At 33.9% G+C, this 26,212-nt stretch overlaps 1 protein-coding gene across 1 annotated transcript; it reads right to left on the bottom strand.

The window, feature by feature from the left end:
- Positions 1-337: 337 nt before the first annotated feature.
- On the bottom strand, positions 338-26,115 carry LOC111710731 (protein ROP). Its single transcript, XM_023484850.1, has 21 exons — positions 25,986-26,115; positions 22,330-22,406; positions 21,870-21,945; positions 21,052-21,158; positions 20,142-20,190; positions 17,590-17,693; positions 14,693-14,745; positions 12,634-12,694; positions 12,053-12,163; positions 11,189-11,263; positions 10,510-10,611; positions 8,205-8,285; positions 7,869-7,950; positions 6,114-6,133; positions 5,804-5,869; positions 5,318-5,407; positions 4,377-4,477; positions 3,913-3,966; positions 3,086-3,181; positions 2,438-2,496; positions 338-1,680 (listed from the first exon to the last, which is right to left on the bottom strand). Exons 1-21 carry the CDS (start codon positions 26,011-26,013, stop codon positions 1,604-1,606), a joined length of 1,569 nt encoding a protein of 522 aa, XP_023340618.1. The 5' UTR covers positions 26,014-26,115; the 3' UTR covers positions 338-1,603.
- Positions 26,116-26,212: the final 97 nt, after the last annotated feature.

Below are 26,212 nucleotides of genomic sequence, written 5' to 3'. Positions count from 1 at the left end.
TATTTTACTCTCTCTGCAGGACAAGTGACGTGTATAGATTTACAATTCCGTGATGGTGATAAACCAAACCTCTGTAGAGAAAAAAAAGTAGATGTTAGTTCCACATTAAATGAAAATATATTTCGGTCAGGGTTGACCCTCGTCAGTTCTTGTTTCTGTCATGAAGATTAAAAACAAACTCTTATGTGTTTAGGACAAACGCTGATTTCTCCTAAATTTGTCCTGCAAATAAGTGAAAGGACAAGATTGTAGGACAAATGACAGAATACCTTAAATTTTCTGCTATGAAAAACCCTAAATTTTCTCTCTCTAAAATCTGGAAAGAAAAAGTCAGTAATACTTTAACACGAGATATATTTTAAATAATAATTAGCAATGTAATATCTAATTTCCACTAGTAGCTAAGTGTACAGTTGGGGCGTTAAAGGGACTTTTGACTTAATTTCAAGTGAGCCCTCATTTTCAAAGTAACATGTCAGATTCACAATGGTGACATTACACTAGAGTACACTGTGTACGAATGCCGCGAAATTGTTTCCGAAAAATGAAACTCGAGAATTGATATTTCCGTTTTCCTTAATATAACATCGGTTTAAAGGGTACCAAAAATGTCGATCTAAAAATGGAAGTTCACTTGAAATAACATGTACAGTCCCTTTCAGTTCAATAAGGAACAATATCTTAATTACAATTATTAAAAAGTCGAGTTTACGAAACAGAATTTAGGTCAGATCGATTCATAATACATGGAATTTAAAGGGAGATGTGACGATTTTTGGAACTTAACGCCACTAAAATGAGTGGTTGGTGCTTTAGTAGATTAGCTAAACATTTTTAAAAAGTCCGCGAAACTTTTTTCTGTTTCATTACCATGTATTATGGATCAGAGCTGACCTAGGTCTAAAATACATTGAATACACATTTACAAACATATAAATAAACTTTTTAAATAATTTTCATAAATTCAAGAATTTTTTTTTAACAGTTTTATCAAGATTAGAAACGAATTCGATGAACAATAAAACTATGCGTTCACTATATAAACATCAATAATATAAGGAATTAAGTATTTTTCATGCTAACCTCCCAAAACTGGATTTTTTTCAAACTTACAACTATGGTTTATTAACTTTGTTTGAGTTTGCAAATTTATTAATTAGTTTGATTGATATGCTGCTATTTAAACATTTAGCCGGGAAATCATTTGTCTGCAAAATATTAACTTTAAGCAGATTTAAAGCAAAATGCGCAAATTAATATTATGGAATAATGTACATGAAACAGAGTACACCACACACCGTACCGTGAGGTGTTGTACGATGATAAGCGTTGAAATTATGTACAGTACTGCGTTTAAAGTTACTGTACATACTTTTAATACCATAGCACAATAAATACTCGCAGTACAGATTACAGTAAAAAGTACAGCGTACGTACTACGTAGTGTAGTACAACGTGTAGTAAGGTGTACAACACAGTAAAGTACAGCGTACAGGTACAGTACAATTCGGGAATGTTATAGCTTGCATAAGTTCTATGAAATGACTTAAAAATAGGAAAATCTAGAATTTTTCAATAAATAATATTTTAATTAATTTTTAATTTATTCGTCGTCTTGTGGCTCCCCTAGATTCTTCAAATCCTCGAGGAAACCCTCAGGAGTCACGAGGTGGGATCCTCCTAGATAATTAGGGATAATTACAAGTAATTAAGGATAATTACCAGTAATTAGAGATAATTACAAGTAATTAGGAATAATTAGGAGGTAATAAGAGATAAATAGGGGGTAATAAGAAGTAAATAGCGATAATTTGAGATAATTAGGTGTAATTAGGGGGTAATTAGTAGTAGTTAGGGGATAATTAGAGATAATTAGGAATAAATACGGGTAATTAGGAGGTAATTGGGAGAATGGGAAGCAATCATAAGGTATTAAGAAGTAATTAGGCAGCAAATAGTGATTAGTAAAAATAAGAGTAATTAAAGATAAATGAGGTGTAATTAGGGTGTATTTGGGGTATTCAGATAATTAGAAAGTAATAAGTAGGTAATTAGAAGATAATTAGAGGGTAACTTAACAGTAATTGTAGGGTCATTGCAAAGTAATTGTAAGGTCATCGGAAGGTAATTAGAAGGTAATTGCAAGGTAATTAGAAGGTAATTAGAAGGCAATCGGGAAATAATTAGACGGTACTCGGATTAGCCTAATCTGGTTAGGCGGGTCCAAACAACATAGTAAAGTGGGATTTTTTATTTATATTATCTCGTGCTTTGTAGTTGAATAAAAATATGAAATATGAATGAATTAAAAAAATAATTAGGATTTATTAGGAGTAATTAGGGGTTATCAGGATTTAATAGGAGTAACTAGGAAAAATAAGGAGTATTGACAAGTGAGGAATAATGAAAAGTAATTAAAAATATAAAAACTAATTACCCATGATAACCTCCCAGTTTTTTCTATCTGTAGTTACTTCATATGCAGCTCTCATCTCACTAAAATTAATTTTTAAATTAAAAAAAAAAATATATAGAATTTAAAAAAATGAGAAAAAACACACAAATATTTGATGTAATTTAGTATTTGTCGTTTGATATCTAATTTAGAATCAGAAACGGAGGTGAGACGTCAATAGAAATTGTAAATTCAAATAAAAGCCTAAATGTTTCAGTTAGTTAACTAAAACCTCTACCTATTTAAAAGCACAATGAATTGATGTCTTATGATTTTGTCGTCTTCCTTTGTTTTCCGGAAACATTGACGTCTTCCTTTGTTTCCCTGAAACATTGTCGTCTTCCTTAATTACCTGAATATTGTCGTCTTCCTTTGTTTCCCTGAAACATTGTCGTCTTCCTTAATTACCTGAATATTGTCGTCTTCCTTTATTTACCTGAATATTGTAGTCTTCCTTTTAACCTGAAATATTGTCGTCTTCCTTTGTTTACCTGAATATTCTTGTCATCCTTTTAACCTAAAAAATAGTCGTCTTCCTTTGTTTACCTGAATATTATCGTCTTCCTTTTATACCTGAAACATTGTCGTCTTCCTTTTATACCTGATTCAGTGACGTCTTCCTTTGACTACCTGAAGCATGTTCCTCCCACGATAAAGCAAATAATACGCGGCACATTCTTGGTCTGCGCATCCTTCTTATCCTTATGCCACTGTCCAAATCTCACACTTAATAAATTGATATTTACTTCAAAACTCTTTTTTTAAAACTATAGTTTAAGGGAGTGTTCGCAAAAAATTAAAGGGGGTATATGAGGATATAGAGAAAATGGTTAAAAACGTGATATACCCAAGAGCGTTGAGTCCATACTTTATTTATTTCATGGACGCTACGCTATGGATAAAAGACGTTTTAAATCATTTTCTACTTATAAAATCAACAATTAAAAGTAAAATTAGTAGCGATCGATAATTGAATTCAATTCGATATCAGCCTATACCACCTTTCATTTTTTGCGAACACTCCCTTTAAGAAAAATAAAAATATGTTTGTTTATAGTTAATTAAGATACCATCTTTTTTTCAGAACAAAGGGTAAAAAAATAATTTTACAGAAGTCAATGTCAAAGTATAAAAAATTCAAAAAATTAATTTTAAAAACAATTCGATTTATGGAATACAAAACAAACAAAGGTTTTAAAACTTTGGATAATTTGTTAATGGAAGTGGGTTAATGTTAGTAATGCTTTCGCAAATATTTTTAATGCGGATTTCTGGGGTAGAAGTCTTTTCAAGATTTGGATCGATTTTTTTGGAATTTTAAGTGTTCAAGTCAATTAATGAACTGAATCAAGAGTTTTAACATAACATATTTAGAATCCGGATCCGGATCTGCATCCAAATGGGAATGGATCCCAAGCACTAGTTTTAGGGTTTTGTCACAGGAGCACACTGTAAACCTTTTATCTGTGCTGAAATCTAACTCCGACTGAGACTTCTTCTGTCTTTTGGGTCTAAATAACTAGGGTCCTAAATTGGTCCTTGAATAACACCATTGAAATAACTAGGGTCCTAAGTTGGTCCTTGAGGAACACCATTTACTCCCAATAAATTTGTTCAATGAACATAAAACACAAAGTTTATGCAGTGTACACAGACCTATTACACTTAAAAGGTTGATGTTGAAGCTTTGTTTGCTTTCTACCAACATCAAATCCACATAAAATAACATAGCCTCATTTTTTTTGTATTTTTCTGGTTGTACAATTTTTCTTTTAATATGTTTTTTAAAATTATATATTCCCAAAATTCTATTAGACTTAAATTTCATGGTCGGTGGCGTTTTTTTGTAGCTGTAAAAGGGGGGGGAGGGAATTATTAAAAAAATCTATCTCATAAAAAAAAACCTCCGTTTGTGTCTGACCTGTTGGGGGCTTGTCTTAGGTTGGTTCCCTGCCTCTGTCCACTCAGGAAAGGGAAGTGGTTGTTGTCCAGCTTATCATCAATAGCATCCTCTACTATATCCTTCACATAACACAACAATCAATAGCATCCTCTACTATATCCTTCACATAACACAACAATCAATAGNATCCTCTACTATATCCTACACACTACACAACAATCAATAGTATCCTATACTATATCCTTCACAATACACAAAAATCAATAGCATCCTCTACTATATCCAACACATTACACAAAAATCAATAGCATCCTCTACTATATCCTAAACAATGTACAACAATCAATTGTATCCTCTACTACTATATCCTTCACATTACACAACAATCAATAGTATCCTCTACTATATCCTACACACTACACAACAATCTATAGTATCCTCTACTATATCCTACACATTACACAACAATCAATAGCATCCTCTACTATATCCTACACATTACACAACAATCATTAGTATCCTCTACTATATCCTACACAATACACAACAATCAATAGTATCCTCTACTATATCCTACACAATACATAACAATCTATAGTATCCTCTACTATATCCTACACAATACATAACAATCTATAGTATCCTCTACTATATCCTACACATTACACAACAATCTATATAGCATCCTCTACTATATCCTACACATTACACAACAATCTATATAGCATCCTCTACTATATCCCACACAACAGTCAAAAGTATGAATATTAAATTGGACATAAACAATATTCTTGGGATAAAAAATAAATTAAGATGTAAACATGTTTTTATCTCCTTCCGATGCTTTAGTATGAATATTTCATTAGCCAAGAAACCTCTTTACCGTAGGAAGGGGGGATAATTTAAAAAATAAATACACCTAAAAAACAACAATCAAACAATCAATAGATATCCTTTACCTTCACTAGAGGAGTCCATCTTGACATTTGATAAGTCTGCTCTGTCACTCTTTCCTTCCTCTTCATGGTCCAAACCTTCTTCCGGTTTCCCTGATACAACCGGAAGTTGGGAAACATGTAAGGGAACGTTCAATAATTTTTAAAAAGAACAACAGAATTTAAATGTAAATGTCGATTTAATTTTTAAAATATTATGATTGATTTTTTTAAAAGGGTGGAGGGTAGATGGAGAAATAGAAAAACCTTTATAAATGGATAGATAGATAAAGATATATAGACAGATAAATAGATAGATGATACGGACAGATACAGATATATAGAATAGACAGATAGATAGATAGATAGATACAGATAAATAGACAGATAAATAGATAGATGATACAGATATATAGACAGACAGATAAATAGATAGATGATACAGATATATAGACAGATAGATAGATGATACAGACAGATAGATAGCTAGATAGATAGATAGATACTTACATCAACAATGACATTGACTCCTAGGTTTGACATATTTTTAATGATGGTAGTTTGATCTCCAGGAATCTAGAACATCATTTATTAAATAAATTACAATGATATTTGATGATAAATTACGTTGCGTTGATATTTTACATCTATACGTTATTGATATGTTACATTAATATATTATTGATATGTTGCATTGATGTTACATTAACACATTATTGATATATTGCATTGATATGTTACATTGATATGTTACATCGATCATATATCATAATCAATTCATATGTTAAATAAATTACATTGATATTTGATGATAAATTACGTTGTGTTGATATGTTGCATCTATACATTATTGATTTGTTACATTAATACATTATTGATATGTTGCATTGACACATTATTGATATGTTGCATTGACATGTTACATTGATATGTTTTTGTTATGTTGCTTTGATGATACATTGATACATATTATTGATATGTTGCATTCATATGTTACAATGATACATTATTGATACGTCACATTAGTACGTTATTGATATTTTTCGTTGATACATTAATGATATGTTGCATTCATACATTATTGATATGTTGCGTTGAAATGTTTCATTGATATGTTATTAATATGTTACATTGATACGTTATCAATATGTTGCATTGATGTTACATTGTTACGTTATTGCTATGTTGCATTGGTACGTTATTGATATGTTACATTAATACATTATTGATATGTTGCATTGATATGTTACATTGATTCGTTATTGATATGTTGCGTTCATATGTTACAATGATACATTATTGATATCATTGGTTNGAACTATCCTCTCCCCCTTACCTTTCAATCCCCTACCTCCCCTTTCCTCCCATCTAACCTGGTAGTTTTTATGAACTATCCTCTCCCCCTTACCTTTCAATCCCCTACCTCCCCTTTCCTCCCATCTAACCTGGTAGTTTTTATGAACTATCCTCTCCCCCTTACCTTTCAATCCCCTACCTCCCCTTTCCTCCCATCTAACCTGGTAGTTTTTATGAACTATCCTCTCCCCCTTACCTTTCAATCCCCTACCTCCCCTTTCCTCCCATCTAACCTGGTAGTTTTTATGAACTATCCTCTCCCCCTTACCTTTCAATCCCCTACCTCCCCTTTCCTCCCATCTAACCTGGTAGTTTTTATGAACTATCCTCTCCCCCTTACCTTTCAATCCCCTACCTCCCCTTTCCTCCCATCTAACCTGGTAGTTTTTATGAACTATCCTCTCCCCCTTACCTTTCAATCCCCTACCTCCCCTTTCCTCCCATCTAACCTGGTAGTTTTTATGAACTATCCTCTCCCCCTTACCTTTCAATCCCCTACCTCCCCTTTCCTCCCATCTAACCTGGTAGTTTTTATGAACTATCCTCTCCCCCTTACCTTTCAATCCCCTACCTCCCCTTTCCTCCCATCTAACCTGGTAGTTTTTATGAACTATCCTCTCCCCCTTACCTTTCAATCCCCTACCTCCCCTTTCCTCCCATCTAACCTGGTAGTTTTTATGAACTATCCTCTCCCCCTTACCTTTCAATCCCCTACCTCCCCTTTCCTCCCATCTAACCTGGTAGTTTTTATGAACTATCCTCTCCCCCTTACCTTTCAATCCCCTACCTCCCCTTTCCTCCCATCTAACCTGGTAGTTTTTATGAACTATCCTCTCCCCCTTACCTTTCAATCCCCTACCTCCCCTTTCCTCCCATCTAACCTGGTAGTTTTTATGAACTATCCTCTCCCCCTTACCTTTCAATCCCCTACCTCCCCTTTCCTCCCATCTAACCTGGTAGTTTTTATGAACTATCCTCTCCCCCTTACCTTTCAATCCCCTACCTCCCCTTTCCTCCCATCTAACCTGGTAGTTTTTATGAACTATCCTCTCCCCCTTACCTTTCAATCCCCTACCTCCCCTTTCCTCCCATCTAACCTGGTAGTTTTTATGAACTATCCTCTCCCCCTTACCTTTCAATCCCCTACCTCCCCTTTCCTCCCATCTAACCTGGTAGTTTTTATGAACTATCCTCTCCCCCTAACCTTTCAATCCCCTACCTCCCCTTTCCTCCCATCTAACCTGGTAGTTTTTCATGCACTCCTCCGCCAGATGGAGATGTGTTGAGAACTTAGCCAGCTCCTGTACAATCAATCAATTATTTAATCAATCAATCAACAATCAAGCAATCAAGCAATCAATCAATCAAAACAGCCTAAATCAATCATTAAATAAAAACATTCCTAAATCAATCAATCAATCAAGAAATATGTCAATCAATTAATCATTTCAGTATGAATTAATCATTGAATCCATCAATCCAATAATCAATGTGTTAATCAATAAATAAATAAATCAATCGGTAAATCAAACAATTAATCAAAGACGACACCAACCTTCTGATGTTGCGGCATTTTCTTAATCATCTGGGAGAGATCTTTGATGGATGCTTTGTCATTGCTCTGAACTCTTTTTTCCTGAAAAATTAAAAAATAATCTTTATAAAAAAGCTCTACGCTCATATATATATCTCAGCTATATCCGGCCAAAGGCATTGACTAACATTTTTTGAGAAAACCCATGGGTTCCCGAGGGGTAACAAAGGCCAACATTTAAAAAAAAAATTTTCCTTCAAAAATTTAAATTATCTTAATTAGTTTTTTTAAATTCCAGCGGCAACGCCGGACACTTCAGTTAGTATTACATATTATTTAATTGCACAAAAAATGGTCAGAGGTTTATATTTTGTTTTAGATGCATACAACGAGTATATATGAAAAGTTAATCAAATTCTCAATATATATATATGTATACATATGTATATATATAAATATATTTGAATATATTTAAATAAATTTTCCGGGAATATTCTTCCGGCAGGCAGAAATAGAAATGAATATTTTTTCTCAAAATAAAATCCAAAAATACTTTCATTTATAGAGTTTTTAAATCACTTTAGATAAAATTTACGGGAATCCTAGGACTTCTTAGGGGAAATATTATGTTAGAATAAAGAATAAAATATTATGTTAGAATAAAGAATCAAAATATTATGTTAGAATAAAGAATCAAAATATTATGTTAGAATAAGGACATTTTTTGCCCCTTAGATCCGGATCCAGAAAGCCAAAATGTTGAAAATCCAGCGGATCCGGATCCTAAGCACTGGTTCACTTTGAATACAAAGAAACTGATTATTATTTTCAGTTTTTTCCGTTTATTTACCACAAAAAAAAACCCAATAAATATGTTATTTGTCAATAATGGTAGTACAGTACATTAGAAGGACTGTCGCTTTACTACATAGGCCTTATTTAAAGAGGGGAATATGTATGTATGAGCCAAGTTCAATAATGCGTAGATGAAGCAGGAACCGTGTTTAAACCAGGAAGATTATCTGAATTGTACTTAAAGAAGGAGTTGGAGAATATACTTTAGTCCCGCATACCATCTTGCGGGGTTCACATACACTTTATATTCGGCAATGTTTTTATTAATTGGAATAAAATATACAATAATAATAGTATCTTTAGTTGTGCTAGTTGGCTAGTTATGCATTTAGGTACCTTCCCACCTACCAGACTTTTGTCGGGTATACATAACCGATTCACAACAGTGCCCATTCAACCATTAACTGATCAAAATGTGGAAAATAACGTCGTTCTTTTATATTAAAATGTATTTCTGACAATTTGTTCCATTGTTTCTGTTACAGAAATCCACAAGTCACTTCTAAAGCGAAACCATATTTGAATATAATTAATCTTTAAAGTTAAAAATATAATTATCCCATTCATTCTGGATCATACAAAACTTTTAAGCAGTGCTTAGGATCCGCAAGATTTTGGCTTCCTAGATCCGGATCCGGATCCGCAAAAATATGCGGATCCACGGATCCGGATCCCAGGGGTAAAATATCAACCAAAAACTGCAAAAAAAAATCTTTTTTACTCCAAAACACCAAATCTGAACTTTTGAAAAAAAAGAAAGATTATAAAAATTTCCTCATATTTGAATGGTTCATCAAGTTTTAGGATGAAAATAAGCGAAAAAAATAAAATCAAAAATTTGAAATTTTTTTTGTTAAAAAAATTCAGTAAATCTTAAAGAAATGACCCGGATCCGGATCCGCATCAAAATTGAATGGATCCTAAGCAATGCTAATATCTTTTGAGATCATTTCTGTTTTTGACCTGCAAATGTTTTATTTTTGAAATCCCTCCCCAACCCAGCGGAAGAAGGGGAAGGCCGGGGGGTTATTCTTTAATATATAATATAAACCCTCAGAGTACTGACCTGATTAAACTTCTTGAGTTTCTTGGTAACATTCTGTGATACAACAGCAATATGCTGATGTCTCATTTCAACCCATAGATCATCATTCTCATCCAGTAGCACCTAGTAGATATATAGATAGATAGATAGATAGATAGGTAGATACAACAGCAATATGTTGATGTCTCATCTCAACCCATAGATCATCATTCTCATCCAGTAGTACCTAGTAGATATATAGATAGATAGATAGATANTATAAATATCCCATTCATTCTGGATCATACAAAACTTTTAAGGGCACAGATGTGAATCAGACATGCCCCTCGACCACTTCCCTCCCCCATCCCTCCCCAACCTGACGGAAGAAGGGGAAGGCCGGGGGGTTATTCTTTAATATATAATATAAACCCTCAGAGTACTGACCTGATTAAACTTCTTGAGTTTCTTGGTAACATTCTGTGATACAACAGCAATATGTTGATGTCTCATCTCAACCCATAGATCATCATTCTCATCCAGTAGAACCTAGTAGATAGATAGATAGATAGATAGATATATAGATATATAGATAGATAGATAGATGGATGGATAGATAGGTAGATATATAGATACAACAGCAATATGCTTATGTCTAATCTCAACCCATAGATCATCATTCGCATCCAGTAGTATCTAGTAGATATATAGATATATAGATAGATAGATAGATAGATAGATATATAGATGGATAGATAGGTAGATATATAGATACAACAGCAATATGCTGATGTTTCATTTCAACCCATAGATCATCATTCTCATCCAGTAGTACCTAGTAGATATATATATAGATAGATAGATAGATATATAGATGTATAGATAGATAGATATGTAGATACAACAGCAATATGTTGATGTCTCATCTCAACCCAAAGATCATCATCCTCACCCAGTAGTATCTAGTAGATAGATAGATATAGATACAAATAAATTGATAGTTAACAGAGAGATCTATAATAGATCAAACAGAAGCATATATATAGATAAATAAACAATGAATGTATATATATAGGTAGATGGACAAAATTTAGATCTTTTAAATATTTTTTTTTTATTATTTTACCTCTTTCATTGTTCCTGGGTTAGCTTCGTACTTGTAAACATCGTTCTGTATGTCAAGCAGATCAAATGCCATGGCCTAGAATATCAGAAAGTCAAGCAGATCAAATGTCATAGCCTAGAATATATGAAAATCAAGCAGATCAAATGCCATAGCCTAGAATATATGAAAATCAAGCAGATCAAATACCATAGCCTAGAATATCTGAAAGTCAAGCAGATCATATAGCCTAGAATATATAAAAGTCAAGAAGATAAAATGGCATATTCTAGAATATGTAAAAGTCAAGAAAATAAAATGCCATAGCCTAGAATATATGAAAGTCAAGCAGATCAAATGCCATAGCCTAGAATATATGAAAGTCAAGCAGATCAAATGCAGCCTAGAATATATGAAAGTCAAGCAGATCAAATGCCATAGCCTAGAATATATGAAAGTCAAGCAGATCAAATGCCATAGCCAAGAATATATGAAAGTCAAGCAGATCAAATTCGAAGACTAGTCAAGGAGATAAAGTGCCATAATGCAATATCAATCTGGGTGAAATAATAATAATAATAATAAAAACTTTGTCCTCTCGTAAATAAGTATTTTGTAAAATCTGAGCCCCTTTTCAGAAAAATATTGTGTGTTTATATTTTTGGAACATCTACCCTCCTAGATATATAGATAGATAGATAGNCTGACCCGATCCTATGGTACACTACGTCGCCCTAACCAGACTAACATACGACAGGGGTCAATTTTCTTGGCTAACTATGACAAATCCCATGGCGCGTTCAGACTTTTTACAGTACCCGGCCTAATCCTAGGCTTATTTTACCGACCCCACTGGCTTAGTCCACCGCGCCATCTTGGAATATTGACCTGGAATGTAAGTTCATGCAGAAGCGCAGTGGAAGTATCGAATCCTCGATCCAGGATAATCAACTGGGATTTAGCTTTCTCAGGACCCTCTCCCATAGTTGGTTCATCAGCCTGGAATCAATCAATCAATCAATCAATCAATCAATCAATCAATCAATTAATCATGTTAGTTCAAACCAACGTGGTGGTTCAATTGACCTGGTTTCGATTGGATTAGATTCAATCAGCTCAGCTCTGATTTGAAAACTTTAGAATTGTAAATATTGAGTTAATCTTTGGTATGTATCCGGAAAAGTGTAGAAAATTCAACCAAGAGAGTTGCGTTTACAGAATCCTGAACAGCCAATCGGAAGCCGGAAAATTTGAAATTTTTCACGCCATAATGAGAGAACTCTCATTGGTCGGAATCTGGTAGAGTTACTGAAAAGAGAGAAAAAGAGTGGATTAAGCAGGAAATTATAAGTGTCCGCATTGGATATTCAGATAAATCAATTTTTGGTCAGATTTGATCAAAATTTGTCCCACCCCTTAAGAGTCCCTTAGTCCCCCCATCTTTTAGCTTTATGATAACAACCTATTACCTTGTAGGCATCTAGTTTCTGCTGAACAAGTTGGGCCAACTCACCATTCTTCTCATAATCCCTAGATTAGATAATTTAGAAACGAGCAGAGGTATATACTAAAATTGATTTTCCAAGATTTGAGGAAGAAAATTAAACATGAATTTAGTTCCCCAATAAAATGTTTCACTTTAACTTTACCAATTCAGTGCTAAAAGACCCAAACATACATTTCTATGATAATAGTTTTTTTCTATGTTAAAAGTTTTTTTTTGAAAAAGAGGAGTGTTGATTAGTTAAGCTTGACAAAGTTGAATTGGAAAAATTAAATGTGTTTATTTAAACTTTAATGTTTAAAATGTATCGTCATCAAATAAAAAACAATATTATTTTGACAATCTATAAAAAATTAATATGCTTGTAAGTTCTAAAAATAAATAAATATTTTCTAATAATAATAATTAATGCTGCAAAATACAATCTAACTTTAAAATATTAGATCGAGCAAAAAAGGAAAAAAAAACAATAAGACAAGAAAAAAGGGCAATAAGAGAAAGAGAGAAAGAGAGAAAAGAGAGAAAGAGAGAATAGGAGAAAGAGAGAATAGGAGAAAGTGAGAACAAGAGAAAGAGAGAATAGGAGAAAGTGAGAACAAGAGAAAGAGAGAATAAGAGAAAAAGAGAACAAGAGAAAGAGAGAATAAGAGAATAAGAGAAAGAGAGAAAGAGAGGAAGAGAGAAAGAGAGAATAAGAGAAAAAGAGAACAAGAGAAAGAGAGAACAAGAGAAAGTGAGAACAAGAGAAAGAGAGAATAAGAGAAAGCGAGAACAAGAGAAAGAGAGAACAAGAGAAAGTGAGAACAAGAGAAAGAGAGAATAAGAGAAAGCGAGAACAAGAGAAAGAGAGAACAAGAGAAAGAGAGAACGAGAGAAAGAGAGAACAAGAGAAAGAGAGAATAAGAGAAAGAGTGAAAAAGCAAAAGAGAGAAAGAGAGAAAGAGAGAATAAGAGAAAGAGATAATAAGAGAAAGAGATAATAAGAGATAGAGATAATAAGAGATAGAGACAATAAGAGAGAGAGAGAACAAGAGAAAGAGAAAATAAGAGAAAGAGAGAATAAGAGAAAGAGAGAATAAGAGAAAGAGAGAACAAGACATAGAGAGAACAAGAGAAAGAGAGAACAAGAGAAAGAGAGAATAAGAGAAAGAGAGAATAAGAGAATAAGAGAAAGAGAGAATAAGAGAAAGAGAGAATAAGAGAAAGAGAGAATAAGAGAAAGAGAGAATAAGAGAAAGAGAGAATAGGAGAATAAGAGAAAGAGAGAAAAAGCGAAAGAGCGAAAGAGAGAAAGAAAGAAAGAGAAAAAAGAGAAAGAGAGAAAATGAGAAAGCGAGAAAGAGAGAATGAGAGAAAGAGATAAAAGGAAAAAGAGAGAAAGAGAGAATAAGAGAAAAAGAAAAAACAGTTTAAGAGAAAGAGATAAGAAGACTCTAAGACAAGAAGAGCAGAAGAAAATAGACCAGATAGAACATTAAACCAAGAATGCAAGAGGTTATGATGTTGAATTTGTGAAAACAAGATGAAAAGACAGAAAGATAAAAGACAGAAAGATAAAAGGACAGAAAGATAAAAAGACAGAAAGATAAAAGGACAGAAAGATAAAAAGACAGAAAGATAAAAGACAGAAAGATAAAAGACAGAAAGATAAAAGACAGAAAGATAAATTATTTATAAAGAAGCGTTTTGGTGCCCTAAAAAGGCTAACAACCAGGTTTCAAAGTGAAAAGTAACAGACTAACTTTTTAAAGAAGAAACCATGACATTGCTATTGAAAGGAAAACATGATATTTTTCCCCAAAAAAGGTTTTGTTCAAGCAAGCAAAATATACTTTGCTAGATTGCAATTTCAGTCGCAATCTTGGGACAAGTCGACAACTAGTGACGCTGCTCACTAAGCCGCGGAGCCCCCTCTCCCTGAACTCCCTGAACTCCCTGAATTCCCTGAATTCCCTGAACTACTGAACTCCCTGAACTCTCTGAACTCCCTGAGCTACCTGAACTCCCTGAACTCCCTGAACTACCTGAGTGGGTTGTAGTAGAACTGGAATGCATCTGGAATATCCAAAGAGAAAACCTGAAAAATCATAATTTTATTTTTAAAATAATTATAAATCGACTCAAATGGCCAGAGAAAAATTCCTACTTAAAAGAACTGTTGTGATATCCCTTGACCTTATATTAAAGAAAAGGACAAGGTACTCTCGACACCTTCAACTATGTGGAAGATAACGCCGTTTTTCCTTGATTTACTTTAGGAAGAGAAACTACAGTTAAAAATAGTCAGTTTTCACAATTATAAACATGGATATCTAATTCATACTTGATCAGACAAAGCTTTAAAGGGTACCGTTGTGAATCTATAAATGGAGGGTCACATAAGATTATGTTTACATTAACATCAGCACATTTTAAAGCTTTCTTTTATTTCTTATTCCTTATAATCAAGAAGTTTGTCTATAAAAGTGACTTAATGATTTCTCCTACAAAAAGAATGGAGAAAATTGCCAGAATCAGGTTGAAAAAAATTTGTTGAAAAATATAAGTTAAAAAAAAAACGAATGTATCTTCCACATTTTTGATTAGGTTTAAAGGGCACCGTTGTGAATTGGGCATGCCTTTTTTCTTTTTTTTAAATAAAGAGTTTCTTGAGATTACAACCACAGTACCTTTGAAGTCCTTGGGTTTGGAGAAAAGACAAGCTGAGCTTTGTGATAATTAAACATGTTTAATTTATTATTGAAAAAAAAAATCTTTTTCTGACCATTACTGAACAAGGACAATGGTGGTTAGTTTGCATGCAAAACAGTACAAACAGCTTTTTAGTTGTATACAGGGGTATATATTTTCAGGAAAAATTATCCCTCCTTCTTCAAATTAGTTTCCCCCCAGTTTCTTAGTCATGTTAAAGAGGTTGAAAAAAACTTGCTACACCCCCCCCCTCTAAAATAATCTTTAATTCTAGAAAATATATACCCCCGGGTTTATGAACCATGCTCTAAAATTTAATCCAACTAACCCAGGTTCTAGTGAGGAAAGAATACTATTTTAATCACAAAGTAGTCGCTTCAATATAATAAATCCTTTTGATTATATATCTTAACAATAAATCTGCTTTTCTGTTTAAACTCATGAAAACCGACCCCTGATTTCCTGCTATCTGCATTTTTAAAGAAACTTTTGTGCACTTTATCATTATGGCTCATTTCATGCTAAATTTCATTATTGCAATGATATGTACAATCATTGTTCTGTATTGTTAAATTAACTGTATATTCTAGCATTTGGTACAAAATTTAATGGTTTATTAAAAAGAGGAAAATGAAGAAAATATAAGGTAAAATATTGGAAAACATACAAAAAATTATGAAAAACTAGAAAAGAAGAAAACATTTGAATCTGATAAAAAAATGTAAAAATGTTGAAAATAAGTAAATGAAATCATGAAATGAGATTGAAACTTTTGGATAACAGAGTTCAAACTCAAAATCAACCAGAGAAATTATGAGTACGGGGAACCATCATTTGAAGGTAAAAAAGAGCCATTTCAATGAATAGTGATTCCGAACATTTCTTTTTCCAAATGGATTAATTTCAGCGGGAAGAAATGATTTAATTTGAAAAATTTTGAACAAAGAGAAATGAGAAAGTAGAAACGAATTAACCATACAAATGTTCCAACCTCTCCTAACTCTACTGGAACCTACTAACCTGAGACTCATACGGAGTGAACGCAATGTTAATCTCCTTCAAGGTTTTTATTCGTTTTGCCGCCAAGGAGTTACAAATCTCCTTAAACCTTTCCTCCGGCAGGGCTAGCATGCGAACAAGTAACATTAAGTACAGCGCTAGTCCAAAGCGGGGATGTCAATTTTCCAAAGGGATAAATTTCGAGATTAGTTTTGAGATTGAAATTATGCTGTCTCTGATGTTGTTTCACAAATAGATTAAACATAATTACAAACTGAACATATTCATCAGCATTTAGTTGTCATGCACCATCTTTATTTGGAAATAAGAAGATACTTAATTTAAAACGGAAACACAGTTTTTTTTGGTTGTAAAATGCAAGGTTTTTTGTTTTATAAGTTTCCCAAAAGTTTTATTTGTAAATGACGACAGAGTTAAAAAAAAGACTGAAAGACTGGTGCAAAACATAAGAACAAGTAGTTAACACTGCTTCTTTGTAAATTGCCAGATGATTGTTTTTTAACGAACTTTGTGAGTTTGCATTTATAATAAGTTGTTTGAAGACAACAAGACCTTTTGTTGATTAAAACCCGGATGTGTTGCTGGAAGACATTGAGAGGATGATATGTTTGTGAAGAAACAGACAAGATGTTTATTTACAACAACCTGATGTGTCTGTGTTAGAAACAAAATATCATGCAGCGCCTTTGAATTAAAGATTTATAACGAACACCAAGTTTGTTTGTAAGCATAAACCAGGGGTATATATTTTCGAGAATCCCCCTTTTCACGCATTCACAAGCTATGGAGATAAAATTGAGGACCTCCTTTTAAAGAGAGTGTCTGTCTAGACTTCGTAGTTGAGCTGAGAGTGCAGTATTGTTGAGAAATTTTTTAGAAATTATTTAAGACCTTTCAGACATTTGTGCACATAATTGCTAAGTATCATTTCAAAATCGATCTTTAAAATCCATTGGTTCTCGCCCTCAGGCAAGTCGTGGCGCTGCATGTCTGCCCGCAGCTATTGAATTCGACATGACTGTCTGCTGGTTGTGGTGCAGCATGCAGGAATACTGCACTCTCAACTCAATTACCAGGTCTAGCCAGACACTCCCTTTAAAAGCATTTACAACCTCATTTTGATACCATCAACCCAAATAATAATTTCGCTCTTTTTGAAGGAGAGGGGATTTTTCAAGAAAATATACACCCCTGTAACAACAGCTAGAACCTGAGATTCATATGGGGTAAAAGCAATGTTAATTTCTCTTAGAGATCGGATAAACTTAGTAACTTGATGCTTGCACAGTTCATTAAACACCGCTTCGGGACAAACTGAACATATTAAAGGGAATGTTCCATCATTTTTTATTGGATTAACTAAAAATAACCAACTGGCCCCTTACTTTTTTAATCCAGATTTTTTTGGGATAAAAATAATTAAAAACAATTCTAAATTAAGAAATTATTTTCTTTTTTATTTGCAGGTTTATAGGAGACATTAAAAAACTCGTTTTGTAATGATTTCAACACAAAATTGCGCATTTTGTAAAAAATTTTAATCAAAAATTGCGCAATTGTTAAAATATTCTATCACCGTCACCTTCACCAAGTTATACCATATTAGTAATCATAATGTTAGTCATAAGTAAAGGAGATTGAAAATATCTTTGATTTTCAATCTTCATTGGGAAAATTCAAAACCTTGATTATTCATTGATTCCTTAAATAAATGCCACCACCAAATCAGAGATATAAAGAAAGAAAATCTTAAATCTAAATTAACTTAACCCGTGAATATTTCAAGTGACCATCTTTGCAAATACGGCAACGGTATCCTTGGAACCTTCATTTGAATAAAAATGTGGAAGATAACGTCGGTTTTCTGACGCGAATAGTGTTATTTCTGTGAATTTCTCAATTGCTTCTTATACGCAAGAAAAGCACAACTTCACAAGTCACTTCCGCTGAGAAACCGCAATTAACAATTAACAGTTTAAAGAAACATAATCATTGATATCTAATTCATACTTGAACAGACAATGCTTTTAAGGGTACCGTTGTAAATCGGGCATTTTTACATGGAGGGTCAATTGAATTACGCTTACAGTGCCTTTAATAATAAATTACGCTTACAGTCCCTTTCAGATTAAGAGTTTCTAAAAAGTGACTTTACAGTGTAGACATAATTACAAGTAACTGTCTATTTATTAAGCTTTGTTTCATCAAGAAGGAATGATATATCCATGTTTTTAACTTTAAAAATTAAATATTTTACACGTGTTGGTTCCGTTAAAAAGGTACTTTTGGATTTGAAACAGAACAGAAAAATGCGAGAGAACATAAAAACGAAGATATCTTCCAAATAAAGGTTTCGTTGTGAATCAGATGAAACCCTCTTTTTTTAACATGAAGGGTAACTAAAAATCTAAGAAAAACTTCAGGATTAAATTAGGGATGGATTAGTTTAGTTTAGAACAAATTCAGAATTATATTTTCTTTCCCTAGATCCTCACAGGTGGATATAATGTTCTGTTCTTTCCTGGGTTAATTTAATAAAGGGTTCTTCAGCTGTAAGGGTATTTATTTTTATACTTTATATTCAGGAGAGTGTGGGGCAAGGGGATGATGTTACATACTTTTTTTAAACTGGTAACCCAACATTATCAAAACCCCTTTAACATTTTCCATCCCCAGTTTATTATAGCAGAAATAAATTGAAAAGGAAAAAAAACAGAATTTTAATTAAATGAATACCCCTAATTTCAGTGTTAAGGTGGGCAGGGGGTACAGAACATTATATACCTCTTAATCCACAACCAATGTACTTTAAAGGAACTGTCGACATAATTTCATGTAACTTTTATTTAAAGAAATGTCATGAACGATTCACTACGGTACTCTTCAAACCTTTATCTGATCTAATTTGTAACGTAGGTTGAGAAGTGTTTAATTCTGATGGATTTTATGCAGTAGAAATGCACAAGGAACTTTTGTAGAGAATATCTATTTCATTCTTGATCGAACACAATATTGAAGTGTACTGTTGTGAATCAGACATCCCGTTAAAGGATCACTTGAAATATACGTGTAGAGTCCCTTTAATATTCCCTAAAAAAATCTTTAATAGCCCATAACCTTTTTGTGACTAAAGCTAAATATCTAAAAACTATATTTTTGAAAAGCCCTTGAAAAATGTATGTAAAAACATGTGTCACACTTTGATAATTGTTAAAAACAAAAAAAAGGGGGGACAGAACATTATATTCCTCTTTATCCACAACCAATGTACTTTAAAGGGACTATCGACATAATTACAAGTAACTTTTATTTAAAGAAATGTCATGAACGATTCACTACGGTACCCTTCAAACCTTTATCTGATCTAATTTGTAACATAGGTTGAGAAGTGTTTAATTCTGATGGATTTTATGCAGCAATTTATGCAGTAGAAATGCACAAGTAACTTTTGTAGAAAATATCTATTTCATTTTTGATCGAACACAATATTGAAGTGTACTGTTGTGAATCAGACATCCCGTTAAAGGATCACTTGAAATATACGTGTACAGTCCCTTTAATATTCCCACCTTACTCTCGTAGGGAATAAATGAAACATTAACTTCAACAAAAGATTTAAAATGTTTCACTGCTCCACTAGCAGCCAATTCTTTAAACAAGCTTTGGGGCAATGCTGAAAACAAAAATTATTAAAAATAAAATAAAAAGTCCCCCCCCCCATATTTGGTTTAGAACAACAAACAAACAAACAACAGCTGATACCTTCAGTGAAGTAAACGTGGGCAGCTTTGTACTGAGTTCGATTCTGACTCTGAAATTAAAGAAAATTATTTGACAGGGAAATTATAGATAATCCCAAGGGAAGGTAATTAAGCATCATAATATCCCACCAGATAAGTAAACCAGAGGGAAATTATAAACATCCCAATTATATTAACAGTCAGTACTTCAGAAATTGTTATGGGTGCCACATGAATCATGATAATGATTACTTCATGCATTAATTGATGTAAAATAATGCATGAGTGGGAAAAAAAACATTAAAAAACAACAAAAGTCTAACTTGTTTTCTCTGTAAGTTTCCTAAAATTTTAAGCAAAAATATTAAAGAAAGTCAATTTTTACAACGCATTTGCTCGTTCGTTGTTTTTTTCTCGTAAACGAACTAAAAATTTACGGTTGTTGCCGTTAATCAACGGAGTCTTCAGTTAATTTTCAAAAGATCTGTTGTTCGTTAATAGAACATTGGCCAAATAGATTATCAAGTACAAAAGGAGGCAACAGAGAAATGGACCAATTATACACGACGTCACAAGTGTCAAATATAACAAGGTAAACGAAATTTTCTCACATTAGTTGGCATGTTTTCCAAGATTAAATAAAAAAGTGTAACACAGAAACTAAAGAAGACATAAAATTGCACTTTATTCTAAAATTATTACTATTATTAATAATTTTGTCAGACACAAAACTAAATTGACACGTGTGACATAAGAATACAGCTGAACTGAAAGTGCACACAAATTATACGTTGCCATCTATTGCACTAGAATCTATTTGAAAGTACATGAAAGTACATGAAAGTACATGAAAGTACATGAAAGTACATGAAAGTACATGAAAGTACATGAAAGTACATGAAAGTACATGAAAGTACATGAAAGTAACTAACCTGAAAATCACCCATGAGGCAGCGAACACTGTTTTGGTTTGGAGTTATTAAATAGATAGCCTCCATAGCTGGCATTGGCTCCCTTTTCTTTTCTACTGTCTCAACAACTAGATAAATATATAGATAGATAGATAAATAGATAGGTAGATAGATCAATAGATAGGTAGATAGATCGATAGATAGATAGATAGATAGATAAATAGATAGATAAATAGATAGATCGATAGATAGATAGATAGATAGATAAATAGATAGATAGATAGATAGATAAATATATAGGTAGATAAATAGATAGGTAGGTAGATAGATAGATAGATAGATAGATAGATAGATAGATAGATAGTTAGATAGATAGTTAGATAGATAGATGAATAATATTAAGAGAGATACAAGAAAGATAAGTGAAAAGATAAATTGATATATATATAGAGATAGATAAATAGATAAGGATAGATTAATAGGTGGATAGATACATAGATAGATAGCATTGTAGATAGATACATAATTAGATAAATGTAGACAGATAGATAAAGAGGAAGAAAAGGGGAGGAAAGAGAAAGAAAAGGGGGAGAAAAGAGGAAGAAAAGGGGGAGAAAAGGTAAAGAAAGGAGAAAAAAGGGGAGATGAAGGGGGAAGAAAAGTATATGTTGGGATAATGTAAGAAACAAGGGGTTTAAATGTACAAAAAAGGGAGAGGAAAGGAGGATACAATGTGAGCGGAAAAAAGAGAGGGTAAGGGGTAAAATGGGAGGGAAAAAAGGGGAATAATGTGATGGGCGGAGGGGGGAGGAAATTATATTAATGAAATTAATATTTACTTGTAATTCCTTCAGCAGAGAGTTCATGCATTTTAGTACAAGCAGAGACCATTCTCATACTTAAATCATCCACAACCTAAACAATCAATCAATCAATCAACCATTTGATCTATCAGTCAATTAATCAATTAAACCATCCTCATACTAAGATCATCCACAACCTGGACAATCAATCAATCAATTAACCAAGCGGAGACCATCCTCAATCTCCCTTCTTACGACATTCACAACTGGCAAACAATCAATCAAATTTATTAACTATTTATCCTTTCATATATCCATTTCTTCCATTTAATCAATCAACCATATCAATAAAAAACAACCAACCAACCAACCAACCCACCAACCCACCAACCATCCAACCTACCAACCAACCAACCAACCCTTAAAACCAAGCTTTCTTTTTAAAAACCAATAATTCAATCAATCAATCAATCAATAAATCTATCAATTTACTCACAAGAACCCTCCATTCTATCTTTCCCGGTGTCTTGTTGTGAGCTTGAACTGTCGCCCGTATCACGTCATTCATAATCTCTAAACATAAACAACGTTAGTAAATAATAAACAGGGGGTTCAACGGGTGGGATACCTACCTGTCAGGGGTGTATAAAAATAAGCTGTTTTACTCCCCTAAATAAAAAATCATATCCCCTCCTTCCCAGGGGAGGCGTAATTCTGAAAAATAAATACCCCTGGATCCTGTTTTTAAACAAATTAAAAATATAATCTAATGAATCAAGTAGTAAGCTCTGATTGTATGTCCAATCATAACTCTCAAACCCCTGGACTGATTTGCCTCAAATTCAAGGCTTGGTTCCCAAACAAATAAACAATATTAGTAAATATTCTGTAATCAAAATCATTTCTAGACAAAAACAAAAATTATTTTTTTTTAGTCCTAAAATGTCATGTTAGTAATAATTGAGGCCCCTATAGTAGACTCTGTATCCAAGCCCCCAGACTCTCCTGTCCGCGGCGCTCAGTCCAGAAGTTGTCTTAACCCAACCTAACCCCTGAATTTGAGAAGCACTGCTTCACAGATAGGGTCCAGGCTTCCATACAGGACCTTCGTAATGACTGACAGCAGGACACTGGACACTGTGAGAGGGCGCTTGTCCTTGACAGGTAGAGAAGGGCTTTCTTGTCGATGAGTGTCATCTTGTCGACTGCAAGTGACTTGCCAGCCATCACCAGCTGCCGCAGCAACCTCCTTGACTAGCTGCTTGTTTCTGCAGCTGAAGATCTTTGACCGTTGGCCTGAGAAGATTTGTTCAAGTTCTAAGAGTACAATCTCCTCAATTCTGGCCCTAGCTGTAGCCAGAACCCCATCAGCATCATGAAGAGCTGAAGGGCTTCCAGCCTTCTTGACAGCATTTGGAACAAGAAGCCAAAACTGCTTGGAGGTCATTGATTTCATTAGCCTGAGCCTGTTTCTACGAATCCTTCTCCTGAACAGGGCCCTTTCTCCAATCTGGAGTCTGAGAGCTGAGCTATACTTGGTTAACTCGGCTCCCTTCAGCTCTCCCACCCCACCCGGGGGGAACCCAACAACTCTCCTCTCAATGGATAATCTCCTGTCCACTTCCTCTGCCCGCATGCAGCAGGCCCTAGCCCTACCCAGAGCTTTAGTAGGGACAGATGACCTTTTGACAGTCTGAGTAGGTAAATCGGCCTGGTCAGCAGCCAGTACCAAAGTATTATGAAGAGCCTCACACATCTGTGCGCAATCCAGGCCACCCCAGTCGAAGTTCTCACAAAAGGTCATGAATTTGAATTGAAAAAGGTCCTTATTTAGTTCTGTAGGGCTAGGCACACAAATCTCCTGAAACAGGAGCATCAATCACCTTGGCACCAACATTAAGGGAGAAACTAAGGCAGGAATAGTCACTACCTGGCTGGTACTGGTTGAGCTCATAAACCACCATGGAGTGCACCAACTGCAATGGGCTTCCCCACTCAATGACCAAGTCTAGAAGGGAAACTGAGTTGGCGACCACTCTGGTAAAGGTGCCTGTGCACCTGTCTTTGTCAAGCTGAGGTCATTGTTGTACACAAACTCCCTTATCAGTCAACAATTGTAGTTGATGTCAGGATTGTTCCCTACCACTCCTTGCTCATCACACCTGATGTGGCCATTAAAATCTCCAACTGGGAGGCATGAATAGCCCTATTCAGTGAGAGCGACCATTTCAGCCTGAATCATGTTTAGCAAGTCAGCATTCCAAACAATATGATCCCTTCCTTCCATGTCAGCTGCCATATACACAGAGCAGGTAACCAAGTTTCGACCCCCTCATGCACCGTAACAGGCCATCGCAGTTCCAAACGACCAAGTTTATGACATCCCCCCTCTCCCTTCCCTTCCAAAAGTTGAGGCAAAGGAATTGTCTGCCTATTCCCCCTATTGCCGCTCCCCCTTGCAATTCTATATCGACTTCTCTTCCATCTCATGGCTTATCCTTAAGCACCCCTGACATAAAGTGGGCTATAAGAGACTTACAAAGTACTCTGAAAAAACACCTTGGTGAGAAAAAGACAAGCCCCTCCCCACACCATAAAATAGGCACAACCCCAATGAGGTCAAAGAAGAAAGCATACCCAGCCTAAGGAACACATGAACATACACTGAAAAGAATAAATTGGATTTATTTATTTAATTATGGGTTAAAAGAGCCCCTAACCATAGAGCAAAGGTGAAAGGCTTGAATGAGCCACTGAAAAACACAGAGCATGATAATCATTTTAAACTAACTCTTTTTGTAGAAAAACACAGAGCATGATAAATAGGTTTTATTGATACATTCAATCCAATAAATAAAATATAAGGTTTACACAAAAGAATAAAACATCTGAGGAATGGAGTATAAAATTATACAATGAATAATAGTGACATCTGAGGAATGGAGTATTACCAACCAACCAACCAACCAACCAACCAACCAACCAACCAACCAACCAACCAAGCTTCCTTCTTATAAACCAATAATTCAATCAATCAATAAATCTATCAATTTACTCACAAGAACCCTCCATTCTATCTTTCCCCATGTCTTATTGTGAGCTTGAACTGTCGCCCGTATCACGTCATTCATTATCTCTAAACATCAACGTTAGTAAATATTAAACAGGGGGTTCGACAGGTGGGATACCCCCAGATTAGTGTGTAGAATCCTATCAGGGGTGTATAAAAATAAGCCTTTTACTTCCCTAATTCATCAAAGATCATATCCCCAGGGGAGGCGTAATTCTGAAAAATATATACCCCTGGATCCTGTTTTTAAACAAATTATAAATATAATCTAATGAATCAAGTAGTAAGCTGTTTGAATGTCAAATCACCCCTGGACCGATTTGCCTCAAATTTTGACTGGGGAACTCGCTAAAACATAAGTTCAAGGCTTGGTTCCCAAACAAATAAACAATATTAGTAAATATTCTGTAATCATAATAACTTTCTTTTTTCAATAAAAAATAATTCATGTATTCTATTCTCTGAAAACCCAGTCTTTCAATTTGTGCCCATTTCTAACACTCAGTGTTAGAAATGGGCCAAGTGTTAGTTATGGAACTAATGTCCCCTGTATTAGTAAATATTCTGTAATCAAAACAATAACTTTCTTTATTCAATAAAAAATAAAAAATAATGTGTACAGATGTATTCTATTCTCTGTTTGCATCTAATTTTGATTGGGGAACTCGCTTAACTCCCGAAATGTTCATAGCTTAGTTTTAAAGTTTAAAGTTAAGAAGTTTACAGGCAAAGCTAGGTTGCCCAGCTAGCAAACAATATTAGTAAATAATAAATAAATATGCATAATTTCTAAACAAAAAGTCAATCAATGTAGTTTAGTCAGGAATTTGTCACATGTATATAATTGGTTATGTGGCCGCAGCGCCCGGCCCCCTAGCCTGTCCTAGCCGCGGCGCTCAGACCCATATTGTCTTGATTACGAAATCACATGACCATAATCTACAATGTATCGAATTTGTCTCTCAAGATAAGTTAATTTTACTCCTCTTTCTTAAAATCAAACATTAAACCAAATGTTTATAGCCAGTCTTAACCTTTAAAATGGAGTAAAAAGTTTTAAATATGTATAAAAAAGAACTTACTATTTCCAACCAATGTTTTGAGAGCCATCTTGAAGGTGTAATATCTCCAAACCTTCGATCAATAGTATAGAGGCTCCAACTTCAATTGTAGGCTGATAACAACCTCCCGTATTGACTCACATGCGCACAACTTGAAAATTTTGTTTCTGCGCATGTTGATGAAATTGAGTATATAACATTCACAAAAATATTTTTAAATATTTAAAAATATTTTTGCTGGTAATTTC

This window comes from Eurytemora carolleeae, unplaced genomic scaffold (genome assembly GCF_000591075.1).
Source record: "Eurytemora carolleeae unplaced genomic scaffold, Eaff_2.0 scaffold843, whole genome shotgun sequence".
NCBI lineage: Eukaryota > Metazoa > Arthropoda > Copepoda > Calanoida > Temoridae > Eurytemora > Eurytemora carolleeae.
This window is presented reverse-complemented; position numbering and strand designations above follow the sequence as displayed.